This window comes from Balaenoptera acutorostrata, chromosome 1, assembly GCF_949987535.1.
Source record: "Balaenoptera acutorostrata chromosome 1, mBalAcu1.1, whole genome shotgun sequence".
NCBI classification, from domain to species: Eukaryota; Metazoa; Chordata; class Mammalia; order Artiodactyla; family Balaenopteridae; genus Balaenoptera; species Balaenoptera acutorostrata.
This window is the reverse complement of record NC_080064.1, coordinates 113882897-113899178: the sequence shown is the minus strand read 5'-3', so window position 1 is coordinate 113899178 and position 16282 is coordinate 113882897. Positions and strand designations below refer to the sequence as shown.

The 16282-nt window shown below is 57.1% G+C and overlaps 2 protein-coding genes across 4 annotated transcripts; one reads left to right on the top strand and one right to left on the bottom strand.

The window, feature by feature from the left end:
* Nucleotide 1: 1 nt before the first annotated feature.
* Nucleotides 2–5026, bottom strand: MTX1 (metaxin 1). Its single transcript, XM_057544083.1, is given in 9 exon segments — nucleotides 2–340; nucleotides 441–595; nucleotides 1027–1103; nucleotides 1230–1412; nucleotides 1593–1685; nucleotides 3234–3313; nucleotides 3446–3515; nucleotides 4495–4803; nucleotides 4805–5026. Coding segments are annotated over 9 exon segments (1404 nt in total). The 3' UTR covers nucleotides 2–125.
* A 120-nt stretch (nucleotides 5027–5146) lies between these two features.
* Nucleotides 5147–16062, top strand: THBS3 (thrombospondin 3). Of its 3 annotated transcripts, XM_057544050.1 has the most exons (23): nucleotides 5153–6022; nucleotides 7025–7231; nucleotides 7812–8068; nucleotides 8173–8275; nucleotides 9104–9130; nucleotides 9330–9412; nucleotides 9502–9553; nucleotides 9685–9833; nucleotides 10206–10346; nucleotides 10588–10665; nucleotides 11040–11192; nucleotides 11406–11516; nucleotides 11607–11714; nucleotides 12006–12165; nucleotides 12492–12610; nucleotides 12748–12800; nucleotides 13084–13277; nucleotides 13467–13645; nucleotides 13755–13803; nucleotides 13977–14173; nucleotides 14418–14590; nucleotides 15529–15668; nucleotides 15755–15944. In XM_057544050.1, exons 1-23 carry the CDS (start codon nucleotides 5944–5946, stop codon nucleotides 15811–15813), a joined length of 2871 nt encoding a protein of 956 aa, XP_057400033.1. In that variant the 5' UTR covers nucleotides 5153–5943; the 3' UTR covers nucleotides 15814–15944. The 3 variants fall into 3 exon arrangements, with proteins under 3 accessions (XP_057400039.1, XP_057400033.1, XP_057400037.1); XM_057544054.1 differs by lacking the exon at nucleotides 15529–15668 and having other exon boundaries at nucleotides 15755–15923; XM_057544056.1 differs by lacking the exons at nucleotides 13467–13645; nucleotides 13755–13803; nucleotides 13977–14173; nucleotides 14418–14590; nucleotides 15529–15668 and having other exon boundaries at nucleotides 5147–6022; nucleotides 12752–12800; nucleotides 15755–16062.
* Nucleotides 16063–16282: the final 220 nt, after the last annotated feature.

Here is a 16282-nt window from a genome sequence, read left to right as displayed (position 1 = left end):
GTCAGTGTGAGCAGTTTTATTCTGGGGGTGGGACCCCATTTCCAGCCATACCAACAATGGGGAAACATAGGAGCCTCTGGAATGCATGACAGTAGAAAAATCAGTCCTGGGAGCATGAGGATAAATCATTCCTCTTCAACCTCCTCAGCCATGCCCAGGGCCCGTGTGCGTGGGGCCCGGGCAGGTGGTGCCCGCTGGATGGAGACAATGCCACTGAGCAAGGCATAGCCCGCCATGGCTGCCAGCCCCGCCAACACAGATAGGATCTGGTTCCGGCGCCGATATGGCTCCTCCTCAGTCTCTGGGTTTGCTGGTGTCTGGCGTGGAGGTGGCACCTCAGCTGAGGGGCAAGGAAGGAAGGTGGGTCGGGGGGCTGGTTTCTGGATCCCTGCCCACTCTCCGCAGAGCTAGCGCCCACCCCCGACCCATCTGCCCCTTACCTCCCTCCCAGGGGAAGTAGAGGCTGAGGATATGGGTGCAGTAGGCACAGAGGTTGTGCAGCCCCCGCAGGTGGGCCTGCAGTTTCCCACTGGGCAGCTTCGCCTGCTGCAGCAGGGCCAAGTAGCTGAAGACAAAGGCATCCAGGGAGGCGGGGCTGCAGCAGAGAGAAAGGGTGGGATGGAGAAGGGGGAGAGATGGAGTCGGAGGAAGAGTCGGCCCTGGGAAGGTAGGCTCTGGGCAGCAGGGGACCACCAGGGGAGGAGAGGACACACAGTTCTGGTCCTGGTGTGGGGAAGGCGCCCCAGGTGGCGCCAGCCTGGCCTTGAATGGGACTCTATCCCAGGGCTGCATAAAGGGCACATTGAGTGCCCCACAGCCCAGCAGGCCCCTCCTGGGCCTGGCGGCCCTCCCACCCTCCTGTACCACTGAGGCGGCTCCGGGCCCACACACAGCCCCACTGTCACCAGACCCAGTGTCTGTCCCGAGGACCTCTTGTCCAGAGCCTGAGCCCACCCTAGCCTCTGTGGCTGTCTGAACCTGTACCTTCTTCCAAGCCACCTATGATTCCCCTGGAGTCAGACTCACGCATCTCCAAAGAAGAATTTCTGAGAGCCCAGGCGCTGAGAGAGAAGGGTCAGGCATTCCCGAGCTTCCTGGTACAGCTATAGGGGGACACCAGGTCAGCTTGCGGCTGCGGGAGCAGTGCCGCCTCCCCGGCCAGGCACTCCCACTCCTGGCCATCGTCCTGGGGGCTCCTCTCATACAACAGCCCCCTGTTCCAGAGGTACCTCCTTCTCCAGCTCTTCCTCCTCCTCAGGCCTGTGCTCCCCACACAGCAGCTGCAGCCGCTCCATGTACTGCCGCTGCATGCGGCCAGGCAGGAAGAAGTTGAGGGGAAAGGGCATAGCCTCTGCGTACCACTTCCGGGTTACTTCCACATAGTTCTTGGCGTCTACCCAGAAAGTATGTATCTGGATTGGGTGTGTAGGAAGGAAGAGGCAGGTCTGAGCCAGTGCACCTGCCTGACCCAGGGTGGGCTTCTGGTCCCCACGCTGCTCCAAGCCTGTGTGTGGGTGTGGGGGGGTGTCTGTGTGTATGCCCGACCCCCTCCCCCACTGACCATCCATGCTGGGAGGTCTGGGCACACTCACCAGCACCGGGAGCAGCTTCTCCTCCAGCAGAGACATAAAGGCCAAGGTGTCTGCCCCTTGCCGGGCTGACAGATCATAATCTGCATTGTACTTCTGTGGAGGAAACATCCACTGTGAGGTGGATGCTGGGGGACTCCAGGGACACTTCCTCAAGGAGGGAGGCATCCTGTCTGGCACCACCCACACTGACCTCTGAGTGTAGCAGAGGTAGAGTGTGGGGCTTTGCTCGCTGAGACCCCCTTGCCTGGGCCCAGTCAGTAGCCTGTTGCCGTTGGCGGGAAGCCTGGACCTTGGAGCCTGCTGGCCGTCAACGTCCCGCGCCCACTGGGGGTTGGAAGGAAGGCCCAGCCACAAACCAGGAGCAGCTCCCAGAGTTTCCACAGAAAGCTGGCAGGATGCCTGCTGACGGCAACTTTCTAACAGTAACTTCTCCGATCCAGACACCACAAAACTAGCAGAGCGGAGCTCAGATGCAGGTTGGGCCTCAGTCAGTGCCTCAGGAACTAGGGGATGCCATCCTCATGCTCCCAAGACCCAGTGAACCCACGTCTAGGGCCCCAGTGCCCAGCTCTTGGGTGTTTCTTCTATGTCATTCCATGGCCCGGGCACCACCACCACACACACATTCCAACCATACCCCCAGGTCTCAGCCTGCCACACCTTGCTAGGCTCCAGTATCTGCTCCTCAGCACCCTCCTCCACATCCTGAGTCAACGTTGTCCCCAAATAACCTCTTGAGTGTGATCCTTAAATCTCTCTGAGCCTCATTCTCCCCCATGGAATAGGGATAATAATCTTTCTCTCAGTGTGGCTGTGTTAGGAGAAAACTCTTTGGAAACTGGAAAAGCTGTGTTCATACATAAGGCAACAATAGCCCAGTCCCGCCAGGAACTTTGGCTTTTACCTGGACCCCCTCTCTCCATGCCTCTCAAGCCTCCATTAATTCCCCGGTTCCTCCACCTTTGGGAAAGTAGAAATGAATAAGAGGGTCCCACTTCTGACAATATGTTCACTTTTGGAACTAGACCATGAAACTAGAAGAGCCCTTGGAAAGCATCCCAGCTAAGCCCCGTAGTTTTACCAATAAGGAGCTTACGGCTCTGAGAGGTTAAGCAATTTGCTCAAGGTCACACAGCCAATGACAGTGAAAAGCACAGCCTAGGCCTCCCCAATCCTCTCGTAATGCTCTTTCAACTTCCCCACCCTGGCTCTTAGCCTCGTCCATCCTGAGCTCCATATTATAAAGCCCGACCTGGTCCCTGAAAAAAGGGCAATGGCCCTTAGCAATCCCTCTCTGGTCCCATCTTTTTTTTTCTGGTCTCATCTTTGAGGACCTCATCTGAGCCAACTGTTCTCTCCTTTCCCTTCCATGTGTCATCAGCCTGTTCATCTCTCCCTCCTCACCCAGCAGGCAGAAGTCATTGTGCATCCAGATGCCTTGACAGTGGCCTAGCTGAATCTCTAGCCTACTACTCAACTACATCACAGCAACACATCTGTGTCTCCTCAACCAGACTACAGGTTCCTTGAAGCTCGGTCCCCTGCGTCTGGTTTGGCGTATATTTGGTACTCAATAAATGTGTGTTGCACTGAATTGACTGAACTTCTCTCACTGGCAGCCCCCCTACCCAAGCCACCTACCTCTTTTCGAAGGTGGGTGATGATCTTGTGTGGTACTGAGATGACCTCTCCATGACTGGTCTGAAGGGCAGGCAGAGTTCCTGACGTTGAGAAAGAAGTATGTCCACCAGACCCTTAGCTGCCTATCCATACATAACTGCACCACATCCCTGTCTGTCTCCTGCTCTTCCCCTTGTACACTCCCTTCCTCACCCCCCAGGGACACTGGGTACCTGAAGGGCTCCGCCAGGGGTTGGTGATCTTGTGCACCTTGAGTGGGGCACCAGTAAATCTGGCATAAGTCTGCAGGGAAGGAAGCAGAAGGCAGAGAGGCCAGGGACATGGTCCCCACAGGGGAATTAAGAAAAGAAATAACATTTATTGAATACCTTTTGTGCTATGCCCTGTGCTTAGGAATTGCCTCACAAAAAAAGAGGTAGACATTACTGTTCCTATTTTACAATGGGCAACACAAGGCTCACAGAGATTATGGACATGTCCATGATTACAAGTCAGCCAGGAAAATCCTCCCCTCTATCTTCTCTCCTGCCATCTACCTGGTGAACACCTAGCCTCACTTGGAAGCACTAACCATCCCTTCCTGGGCAGTCTCTATGGCCTGTTCCTACTTATACCTTAGCACCTGAACATTTTATTACACTTATTTGCTGACATGTCTATCTTTCTGTAAACAACTTCAGGGGAGGGACCAAATGCTATTCATCTTTGCATGCCAATGTTTGGTATTTGGAAGAGGCCTAATACATGCTTATTAAATGAAAGAGTGAGTGTGTGAAGTGAACTAGTCTGCCTGGCTCCAAAGCTTTTTCTACAGAGCCTGGCTATGGGCCTTTTGGTTAAATAAATAATAACCTCAGTAAATGCTGTTGATTGAGGAGGAGGAAAGGGAGGCTGAGGAGAAAGCAGCAATGCCGAGCCGGAGAACCCTGAGATCGTCCAGCCTTAGTAAACCTCCGGATGAAGAAACAGCGCCCAGAAAGAAGGGATCGTCCCAAGGTCACAGAGCCAGTAAATGGATGTTCAAGAACTAAAACTCATCTTCTGAACCCCTGATCAGGCCTCTTTCCATCGCTAAACAAAACCTAGGCTGCTACGACACAGGACACTGAGTCTATACCGGCCAGGCACGCTCTTTGATGGCCACAGTTTCCCCCACTGCACCCGTGCTGAGGCGCCCTGGCAAAATTCGGATGACCTGCTAGTCCGGGCCCCCTCCCCAGTCCTCCAGGGCGCAGCAGAGGGCGCCGACGCCGCTCCTCACCAGCACGGCCAGGCTGTCCAGGTCCACTGAGGGCAGCCCCCAGCCCCCTGACCAGCAGAACAGCTCCATGGGCGCCGCCATCTTGCCCGCCCTCTGTCCCGGAAGCACCTCCCCCTGCGCTTCCGCCCTCCACTGTGCGGATCCGCCCCCAGCCCCTCAGGCGGATCGCAGTGGGGAGCCGGGGGAGGCCCTCAGGAGGGCGCGGCTTATCCCGGCCCAAGAGGCTGCCTGACAACGTGGGGCGGGGCCGAGGGCTTCGGGGGAGGGCGGACGCCGCCTGATCCAGAGGTGGCTCGCGAAGCGGGGGGGGAAGGGCTCTCAGCGCGGCGCGCCTTGGAGAGTCAGGGTGCCTCGGCCGAGGGGAGCCCTGAACCCCCGAAGGCGCGGCGGGCCCAGAAGGGGGTTTTGTGCTCCTGGACGGGCTCTGGGGGCCCTCGCAAATCTGCACGAGGTCTGGGCTGCTCCTGGGGCCCCTCAGGGCTCGGCCCCGAGCGGGGGCTGCGGGGGTGGGGGGGGGTCCCCCGAGCTGCATGTTTTCCACAGCGCGTTATGTTTGGAACTGGCCCCGCGCCTCCTGTCGCCATGGAAACAAAACAGGGGCGGTGGCGGCGGCCGGAGCGAGGCAGGGCTGGGGCCTGAGTGGGGGGAGGGGAGGTGGGGCTCGCGGGCTGTTGCCTTGGTAACGGGAACAGAGGCGCCCCTCTGCTTCATCCGGGTCACGGCCTGTCCGCCGGTACCCCCAGTGTTCCCAGTCTGGCCCCCGGCCCCTGGCCTGTCCTTTGGTCTACTCCTGTCCTTGGTGTCCCTTTCCTCTTTCCTGATTTCTTCAACCTCACTGACCACTGTTTTAGACTCTCCCTCCAGTTCCCAGCGGACGCTTCCAGACTCGAAGCTTTCCTAGGAATGAGGGAAAAACGGAGGCGCAAGCACAAGTCATGGGCCCCCCCCACCCTAATAAAGAGCACTTGCTCTATCCGAGCAGCAAACTTCATGCCATGCGGCCATCCCCTGGGCACTACAGCGAGCTAGTTTCGGCCACTCCCTTGGAATTCTCTCATGCCAGCTGTGGAATAATGCCCACTGTCTGGCACTGCTCCGCCAAGGGTTCCTGCCTTCCCCAACTGTGGCTTCCAGAAAACAGTAGCGTTCGGTAGCAGCCCCCAACAGCGAGATGCCGGGAGAGAGGGAGGCACCTGGGGGAGAGCACCATTAGGGAGAGGCAGGAGGCAAGGAGGCCTCCAGGACTCTTCCCCAGTGCCCCTGGTTCCCGGAGCTGGGTATGCCTCCAGGGTGATTGGCAGCTCTTTGTTTCAGCCCCCCCCTCACCGCCTGCCGGCCCCCCCTTCAACTCCCCCTTCCAGTCCCTCCGCCCCCCCGCTCCTGCTCTCCGCCTAGCCTTTTCCCCTCCCAGCCGCCTGCCTGCCAGGGGTAGTGAGCCGGCTGAGCGGCATGGAGACGCAGGAACTTCGGGGGGCCCTGGCTCTTCTCCTCCTTTGCACTTTCACATCTGCCAGTCAGGACCTGCAGGGTAAGCCTGTACCAATCTTCTTAGCCCCCTCTCTGCCTCCTCCCCATTTGCCCCCAGCCTAATAGCAGGGAGCATGTGGGCAAAAGGAGAGGGGAGAGTCCTGACACTGAATCAGAGAGAAGAGTTGATGAAATTATGGCCCTGTGGGGAGGAGTTGACACCAGAAGGTGGTGGATGAGTGGGAGCTGGCCAGGGTCAGCATGAGGCCAGGGCAGAGGACTCAGGAGCTGGATGCTAGCTATGGCTGCCTGGCTGGGTTGGTGTCTGAGCATCCCCAGGCACCCCAGGGTTTGGGAGAGCAGCTCAAAGGTGGCTTCTTTCACCCCTGGGCTCCTGGCTGCCTAAGAACGGGATGGGGGGCTGGGGACCGAGAGGTCTGGGCCCTCCTGGAGGTCTGGTGGTAGGATGGGCCTGTGGCTGTGGGAGAGGTAGCTGGAGCAGATGACACAGGCACAGATTCTTTGCTGGCTGGAAGGGAAACCACAGATTGGCCAGGACGCAGGAGGCAGAGGAGCTGGGTCCTACGTTCCTGTAGGAGAGAGCCAGACAGTAGGAGGGTCGGAGCCTTCAGTGAGCAGCTGTTTTCATCCAGAGCGAGCGTGCTGAACCCCCAGGATGGGAGGAGGGGCACTAGGGTGTGGAATGAGCCAAACCCAGCCGGGTAAAGAGAATCTGTCTTCCTATTTCTGTGCTGTGGGCACCAGGTGCTACTCCTGCCTGGGATCAGCACAGTGACTCCTTTGCGCCACCTGGTGGGAGCATCTCAAGTTTGCGGGGTGCTGTTTCTGTATTTCGAAGTGAGCCTCAGGCCTGCTGGTTCCCAGAGTGGCAGTAAGGAAGGCACAATGCCTTGTCCTCTGATGGCGACAAGGGCTGAATTTCGAGGAGGTGACTAACACTATCGGGTGGTGATGAAGGATGCCCCACCCCCGAAGGCTCAGAGGAGAGAGCAGGCCTTAGCATTTGACAGGGGTCTGACCTTGATCATCCCTGCGTGACCAGTGATTGACCTGCTGACTGTGGGCGAGTCCCGGCAGATGGTAGCTGTGGTGGAGAAGATCCGGACAGCCCTGCTCACTGCTGGGGACATCTATCTCTTGTCCACCTTCCGCCTGCCCCCCAAGCAGGGTGGTGTCCTCTTCGGCCTCTACTCTCGCCAAGACAACACACGATGGCTGGAGGCCTCTGTTGTGGGCAAGATCAACAAAGGTGACTGGTGGGCATCTCCTTTCCTGCCGTGGTGACCCCTTTGAGCACTCTTCCTCATCCCCACTCTCAGATCCCTCTTAATTCTCCTTGGGCTCCAGTGGGGACCGTGGACCCATCAGGCTGTGTCCTGGCACCAGGGGCACCTGGCACTTAGGAGGTGCCTCAGGAGGCCAGGCACCCAAACAATAGGGTGAGGCATCTGTAGGAATGGGAGTTGTATGTGGGAATGCCTGGGGGGAGGGGAGGCATGTCCCTGTGCCCCAGAAGTGGTATCGCTGTGTCCCAGGGATCTGAACTGTCTCAGATCACTGGGACGGTTCAGTGGGTATGGAACCAGCTGCCACCCTAGCAGGGGAGAGAGTGATCTGATGACACTGAAGACTAAGAAAGTCCTAGTCTTTGAATCAATTTGGAAAATATTTTTCGTGTACCTATTATGTACAAGGTGTTGAGAGATACATAGCTGGATAAGGAGTGATAGCCCTAGAGATGTGGTATTCAGAAGAATTGATCCATCCTGTCTCTCAGCTGGGAGACGGGATGGGGGACAGTGCACATACTGACCTCCCCTTCTGGGCAGTGCTGGTGCGGTACCAGCGGGAGGATGGCAAAGTCCATGCAGTGAACCTACAGCAAGCAGGCCTGGCTGACGGGCGCACACACACGGCTCTCCTGCGACTCCGAGGTCCGTCCAGACCCAGCCCTGCCCTGCAGCTCTATGTGGACTGCAAACTGGGCGACCAGCATGCTGGCCTTCCGGCCCTGGCCCCCATTCCTCCAGCGGAAGTCAGTGGGCTGGAGATTAGGACGGGACAGAAGGCTTATTTGAGGATGCAGGTGAGCAGGAAAGGAGGACCCCCTGAGTGTCTGTGAAACAGTTTGCACTGGTGGGAGGAAGAATTGGTAGGTCCTCCCACCCCACTCTGTTTCTGTCCCCCCAGGGCTTCGTGGAATCTATGAAAATGATTCTGGGCGGGTCCATGGCCCGGGTCGGAGCCCTGAGTGAGTGTCCGTTCCAGGGGGATGAGTCTATCCACAGTGCAGGTAACACAGACTTCTGCTAGCTGACATCCTGGACCCCGGGTCCTGTGATCTTTGGTCCCTCCCATCCTCTTGACCTCCCTCCCCCTTAACAGCAGTTCTTTCGGCTCACCTATTCCTGGGGCTTCTGACTCTGTGACCCCAAATCTCCTTCACCTCTGACTCTATGATCTCCAAATAATACCATCCCAGCAAGAGGTGTGGGTCAAAAAAATCTCCGTTAAGGTCATCCCACCTACCAGGGTGGCCAGAAAAATAAAATGATCCAAAAAAAGAATATAACTCTGAAGAACTCTGAGTGGGGGTGAGGAAGTTAGCTGCTTGGTCTTTCTTGGTTGACTGAGCTAAGGGTCTTGAGTCTTTTTTAGCTTCCACTGGCATCTGTCACCTACCAGCCATTTCCCTAAGCATTGCCCATCTGCCTGGTCTCTCTAACAGGGATGCTCAGAGGCTCTTACCTAAATAAAATGTCCACGTCTCCCAGATATTTCAAAGAGCTCTTGTGGTGGAAGCTTGGGAGGGAGGAAATAGAATGTACTGGGGCCCTGGCCCTGCTTTGGGTCACCTCTCACTTGGATCCCTTCTGCCACTACCATGCCTAGGAACAGGAGGATTTGGGTTTCGACTATCTGTGAGGCAGCTCCCTTAGAGGGACCCTCATCCAGTGGAAGGAGCAGGTGCTGCTTGCGCATCACCACTGCCCTCCTACCATTCGACACCACATCTTTATTCCAAGACTCCAGCCCTTTGTTCCTGTTCCCTCCTTCCTCCTCCTCACCAGCCAGGCCCCTCCTCACATCTCCACCCTCTGTGTTTTCTTGTCCTCTCTAGTGACCAACGCACTCCACTCCATCCTAGGTGAGTAGGCCACGCTGAGGTGAAAGGGCATGAGGATGGGGAGGAGGAGCAGCTGCCTGAAACTAAGTCCTTTTCAGCCAGGAATGGGGTGGGGTTTAAAGATGGGTGGGCAGCAGTGGCAGCACCTGGCTTATTACCCAGAGAGGGGCTGGGGCTGGTGCCCCAGTTCTGAGCCTCTCTGCACCCTGGACCCTGACAGGGGAGCAGACCAAGGCGCTGGTCACCCAACTCACCCTCTTCAACCAGATCCTGGTAGAGCTGCGGGATGACATCCGAGACCAGGTTTAGTGGGCTGGTGAAGGGTGGCGCTGATTCTGGGGTGGGGTGGCAGATGCCAAGAGCTGACTCCGCCCCATCCTTCTGTCTACCAGGTGAAAGAAATGTCCCTGATCCGAAACACCATCATGGAGTGTCAGGTGTGCGGTGAGTAGGAGAGTAGGGGAGGGCTCCAGGTGGCACCAGTGTGCTCCCCACCCCAGGGCTTTGGCCTCCACTTCTGGTGAATTAAATGGTGACTTCTAGGTAACTCTGACTGTGCCCGCCCCCCTGCCCAGGCTTCCATGAACAGCGTTCCCACTGCAGCCCCAACCCCTGCTTCCGAGGCGTGGACTGCATGGAAGTGTACGAGTACCCCGGCTACCGCTGTGGGCCCTGCCCCCCTGGCCTACAGGGCAATGGCACCCACTGCACAGACATCAATGAGGTGGGTGAGGGCCCTTTCTGGAAGGGCACAGAAAGCTGGGGTGAGGGAGTTAGGAGAGGCCCAAGAAGGTGGGGTGAATGTTGGTCAGAAGCAGAGGAACCTGGGGTTTAGAAGAGGCTGGAGATCAGAAAAGACATATGAGAAAGGAGGGAGACAGGTCTGGGACAAAGACTGCAGGGCCACGCAGGGAAGGAGCTGGGAGAGTGGCAGGGGCATTTTGAGAGGGCTGGCTAGGAGGAAACCCACAGGAGGCTGGGGGTGGGATCAGAGCATAAATGAGGTTGAGGAGGGGAGGCCTGCAAACAGGGAGACCAGGAGCAGTGGTCCTGGGATCACAGGCAGGGGCCTGACCTCTTCTCGTCTGGTCCCCAGTGTGCTCACGCGGACCCTTGTTTCCCGGGCTCCAGCTGTGTCAACACCATGCCTGGCTTCCACTGCGAAGCCTGTCCCCGAGGCTACAAAGGCACACGGGTGTCTGGTGTGGGCATCGACTACGCCCGGGCTAGCAAACAGGTCAGGTTGGGTAGAGTCCGTGGACAAAAGATCTTGGCTTTGCAGGGGCGGAGGGCTTCTGGGTTGGATGTGGAGCCCTTGGGATAAATGGGATGAGGCTCCTGGCTCATCTGCCAGCTTTGCACTGGGTTTGGGTCTGGGCTTCATGTCCATGTTCAAAGATAAGGCCACACCAGTGCTCTCTCCTGTACCTGAGGAGACCCACCGTAGGTCTGGTTCTACCCAAAGTCTGACCCTTCAGGTCTGCAACGATATTGATGAATGCAATGATGGTAACAATGGTGGCTGCGACCCAAACTCCATCTGCACCAATACTGTGGTGAGCTGAACACCTGAGTGTCTGGGTGGTGGGAATGCGCAACCCCCTCTTCAGATTTCCTGCTTCCCCTCCTCCTTCCCTAGGACATTACATGTGGTAGGTGTTCAACACAGACCCGGTTTGGAATTCCGATCCTGCCTCTTACTAGCCATGGCCTTTAGCAAATTATTTACCTTTTCTGAGCCTCAGCATCCTCGCCTGAGAAATGGGGCTATTACCCTCCTTGAAAGGTTGTCAGGAGAACCTAAAGGAGATAAGTAATGGACCTGGCCTGTTAGCTGTGAGGGTCCCTCCTACACCCATCAGGGGATGGGGATGTTGCTGGTCGTGGTGGGCTGACCCTCCTTCCTGAGACACTGCCTCCCTACTCTTAGGGCTCTTTCAAGTGTGGTCCCTGTCGCTTGGGCTTCTTGGGCAACCAGAGCCAGGGCTGCTTCCCAGCCCGGACCTGCCACAGCCCGACCCACAGCCCCTGCCATGTCCACGCGCACTGTCTCTTTGAACGCAACGGTGCAGTGTCCTGCTCGGTGAGCTAGGCCTGGGGCTTGGAAGAAAAGGGGGGGGGTGTCTGGGGAAAGGGGTAGGGCTGGTGACCATGTTTAGGGACTGGTATGGGGGCTTGCATGGGAAAGGGAGGTGGGCCCGGGCCCAGAAACTGGTTGGTGAAAAGAGAGCCTGAAGAGGGTGGGGTGTGGGGAGCCAGCCCAGACCACTAACTCCCACCCTTTGTGTTGCCCCAGTGTAACGTGGGCTGGGCTGGGAACGGGAACGTGTGTGGGCCCGACACGGACATCGATGGCTACCCGGACCAGGCGCTGCCCTGCATGGACAACAACAAACACTGCAAGCAGGTGCAGGGGGCAGGCGGGCGAGTGAGCAGGATGGGGCACCCCAGGCTGCGATAGGACAGAACTCATCCATTTCCTCCCCCTGACCTTTAGGACAACTGCCTTCTGACACCCAACTCTGGGCAGGAAGATGCTGATAACGACGGTGTGGGGGACCAGTGTGATGATGATGCTGACGGGGACGGGATCAAGAATGTTGAGGTGGCTCCCAGATGTCCTGACCTTTCCAGCTTCTCTGTGATGCTGTTGCCTTGTCCCAATACCCTATCCTCCATTGGCCACTGGCAGCTCCTGAGGAGGGGCCCTAATACTCCACGTTAGGGAGCCATAAGCCTGGTGCCCACGATGAGGTGGACTACAGGGAAGTTGGGTGGGTGGGACGGAGCCAAGCAGGTGGGCCATCACAGGAATGGTGATTGGAGACAAGGGTACAGGGATGAGGAAGGTGGCCAGTGGTTCAAGGGAGGCCTGACTCTTTCCCTCCCACCCCAGGACAACTGCCGGCTGTTTCCCAACAAGGACCAGCAAAACTCAGATACAGATTCATTTGGTGATGCCTGTGACAACTGCCCCAACGTTCCCAACAATGACCAGAAAGACACAGATGGCAATGGGGAAGGGGATGCCTGTGACAACGACGTGGATGGGGATGGTGCAGGCCTGGGGCTGAGGGGGTGGCTGGGAGACCTCTAAGAACTTGGATATGGTGGGAATGAAGCGGGGAGGCTGAGAATTCGGGAAGGGCAATGCTTGGGGGAAGTCAGCCTGGGTGAGAGATTACCTGTAGCAGATGTTAGTGGGAACGTGAGGGAGGGGGTGGGGTTAGGCAGGGAGTGGGCAAGAGGATAAGACAAGCTACAGGCAGATTTCCTGACCAGCTGTCCTCTGGATGGGAGATAGAGCTCAGGGCTTTCACCAACCTAGAAGACAGAGTGATACGTTCTAGTGATAACCTTGTGTTACCTGCATATCTTCTAGGCATCCCCAATGGATTGGACAATTGCCCTAAAGTCCCCAACCCCCTGCAGACAGACAGGGATGAGGACGGGGTGGGAGATGCTTGCGACAGCTGCCCTGAAATGAGCAATCCCACCCAGGTACAGGGGAATGGAGAGGGCAGGGAAGGGGTGGGATGACTGGTGGATGAAGCCCAGCCCTTTGGATGGGAAGTGGTCAGGTCACCCTCTTTAGAGTTATCAAGAGGAGATGGTGAGAACAGGTCCCTCTCTCTCAGACAGATGCAGACAGCGACCTGGTGGGGGATGTCTGTGACACCAATGAAGACAGGTAGGGTTTTGGCCAAGAGATGGAAGGTTAGGGGATACTTTACTTTCCTCTAGTATGTTTTCAATTCCCTCTAGGGTCTAACTTGAACTCTCCACTACTATCGAGTAGCAGGTCATTCCCATAGTCTACCTTCCATTCTTACTGCTGGACCTTCACCTCATCTGGCTGACTGCAAGGGGTCTGGCTGAATGGAGGGTAAACCCCAGAGAGACTCCTAAGCAGAAGAGTGGGGAAGGATGTGGCACTTTTAAAAGCCTTTATTAGGTGCCTCTTTTTTGGACAGTGATGGCGATGGACATCAGGACACTAAGGACAATTGCCCGCAGCTGCCCAACAGCTCCCAGCTGGACTCAGACAATGATGGACTTGGAGATGAGTGTGATGGGGATGATGACAATGATGGTGTCCCAGATTACGTGCCTCCTGGTCCTGATAACTGTCGCCTGGTACCTAATCCCAATCAGAAGGACTCAGATGGTAAGGCTGGAGTCCCCAGAGGATTGGGCTGGCATGGGCTTTGCTCAGGGAGAAGTGGCAGGCCTTGCTGGGGAGTGAGGGAATGCAGGGTGGTGGAGAGAGGTCAACATCTCAAGGCCCGAGAGGTGGTAGTGTTGGCTACTGGCAGTGGCCAGGGCCTTCCTGAGCACCTGGCTTCACCCTGCCCAGGCAATGGCGTTGGTGATGTGTGTGAGGATGATTTTGACAATGATGCAGTGGTTGACCCCCTGGATGTGTGCCCTGAAAGTGCAGAGGTAACCCTCACGGATTTTCGGGCCTATCAGACCGTCGTCCTGGATCCTGAGGGTGACGCTCAGATTGACCCAAACTGGGTCGTGCTCAACCAGGTACTAGGGCAGTGGGCTGGGCGGGTGCTGTCAGGCCAGACTAGCAAGCAGGGCCTAAGGAGGGCAGCACACCTGGACCAGGGCTTTTGTCTTTACCGCATACCACCAGGGCATGGAAATCGTTCAGACCATGAACAGTGACCCCGGCCTGGCAGTTGGTATGTAAGGGACACCCAATTCAACAATTTCAATGACTTCCAAGTGGAGGGGCCCTACAGGCAGAGGATGGACCCACACATTTAGCAGGCATCCCTTCCCATCCCCACCCCACAATGGGCATCAGTAGCTTTGCTGCCCCTGACTCTGATCCCACCCACCCACCTGCCCCCAGGGTATACAGCCTTCAATGGTGTGGACTTTGAAGGCACCTTCCATGTGAACACAGTGACTGATGATGACTACGCAGGCTTTCTCTTCAGCTATCAGGACAGCGGCCGCTTCTACGTGGTCATGTGGAAGCAAACGGAGCAGACCTACTGGCAGGCCACACCTTTCCGGGCTGTTGCCCAGCCCGGGCTACAGCTCAAGGTCCCGCAGCTGCCCAGATTCCCCAATCCAGGGCCCTTTCCCAAAGGCTCCCCCACCAACCCTGGGGCCTCCCCAACTGCCTGAGTAGGGGGAACCCTCTTACCCAGACATATGGCCTGGAGGTTGGCTCCCTAGGGCTCCAGAATATTCTCCTGACTCCCTTTTCCACCTGCACTTACCAACCTGCTGTCTTCCCTTGGTCGGGTCCTGTGGTTGACCCACTGTGTTTGCCGATGCCCCCTAGGCAGTGACATCAGTGTCTGGCCCAGGCGAGCACCTCAGGAATGCCCTGTGGCATACAGGTCACACCCCTGATCAGGTACGGCTGCTGTGGACTGACCCACGAAATGTGGGCTGGCGTGACAAGACTTCCTACCGCTGGCAGCTGCTGCACCGGCCTCAAGTTGGCTACATTCGGTGAGGGGAGGGGCTGAGCCCTCCCAAGGGACCCCCGGCCCAGCCTTTCCTTCACCTCTAGCTGGGACTCCCCAGTGACCTCCCCTCTACTCAGTGTCTTGGTGCCATTGGGCCCGGACTGGGACCACTTCTCTCTACCTCCCCTCTCACCACAGACTCGCTGTCCTGGCCCTGCTTTCTTCCTAACACCAGGCAGCTTGGGCTCTGGTGCTGGTGCTGCCGAGGACCTATAAGCAATGTTGGGCAAGTCCTTCTTTTTCTGTGCCCCATTTTCCCCTCTGTAAAATGAGGGTGCGTCTGGGAGCCTCCAAACCCCAGGCCAGTCTGTGGAGAGGCACATCACATCCAGCCCCATCACTGGTACAGCCCAGAACCTGCCTCATCAAAGTGTCTGACCTGGAAGGGATCATCATTTACAGAAGAGCTAACGGAAACCCAGACTCCACACCTCTTAGTAGCGAGGCTGAGGCTTCTCAGTTCAGCACTCTGTCCACAACTTTGCATTTCCTATTTGGTGGGGATGACAGGGAAGGGAGGGGCAATGGCCAAGAGCCCAGAGTGCAGGGACTTGGGTTGGTTCCCCTTGAAGGTGCCTGGGGCTGCGGGGCGCCAGGACAGGGGATGGGGGGGTGGACTAGAGCCTGGGAAGCGGGTGACTTCACCCCCCAGCCCATTGTACTCATCGTCATGGCAACTCAATCCTCGCTTGGAATGCGGCTGGTGCTTTGAGATGCAAAGGGGGCTGGACAAAGAGCCAGGGGCCCCAGGCCTGAGAAAAGCACCCCCCTTCCCTCCCCTTTCCTTCCTCCCTTTTCCCCACCTCCCTTCTCTCTCAGGCCTGGTGAGCCCAAGGGGGGTTGGGGATGAACAGGGCCAGGTCATGGTGGCACAGTGCCCACTGGCTCCCTAGCACCAATGGACACCCCTATCCTGGACAGGGTGAAGCTTTATGAGGGTTCCCAGCTAGTGGCCGATTCTGGGGTGATCATTGACACATCCATGCGAGGGGGGCGTCTTGGTGTATTCTGCTTCTCCCAAGAAAACATCATTTGGTCCAATCTCCAGTATCGATGCAATGGTGAGGCTCCAGACGGAGATCAGCCTGACCTCTCCTGCCCTCATGGGAGTCACTTCTTCTGACCTTAATCATATCTCCTTTCTCAGACACAGTGCCCGAGGACTTTGAGCCATTCCGGAGGCAGCTGCTCCAGGAAAGAGTGTGAAGAGGTGGCCACCGGCTTCAGAATCCTGATTTTAGACCCTCAGGCCTTGGGGTCCATCCTGGAGACCCTGGGGTCTAATTTACAGCCCCTCAGCCAAACACAGAACCTCCTCTGGCACCCATCAGTTCAGCCCCAGAGGGGTGGTGACCCCACTGTTCAGGACATGAGAAGTTTTCGAGGGGTATTTCTCAGGCATTAACGCCAGGAAAGACAACAGCACGTTGCCATAAAGTTCCAATTGTTTTCTAAGCCAGTGCAATTACTTATTTTAGGGATTTTGCCGGGATAGTGTGGGGAGCAGGAAAAAACCTGAGGCGGGGAGAGGACTAGTAGAATGGAAGTTAGAGATCTAGAGGAAGTTTGGCTGAGTTTGGGGCACGGTGAGGAAGGTGCTGGACGGGGGTTAGGTGAAGGACGGAGGTTAGGTGAAGGATGGGGTGGTGGTCGGAGGATGGCTAAAGTCCTCCCA

What these genes read in the sequence shown, in the direction of transcription:
- THBS3 (XM_057544050.1), top strand. Translation starts at nt 5,944, where the DNA reads ATGGAGACGCAGGAACTTCGGGGGGCCCTGGCTCTTCTCCTCCTTTGC. An exon ending in ACAACAAACACTGCAAGCAG is followed by an intron (nt 11,517 to 11,606) that starts GTGCAGGGGGCA and finishes CCTGACCTTTAG; the next exon opens with GACAACTGCCTTCTGACACC. An exon ending in AAATGAGCAATCCCACCCAG is followed by an intron (nt 12,611 to 12,747) that starts GTACAGGGGAAT and finishes CCTCTCTCTCAG; the next exon opens with ACAGATGCAGACAGCGACCT.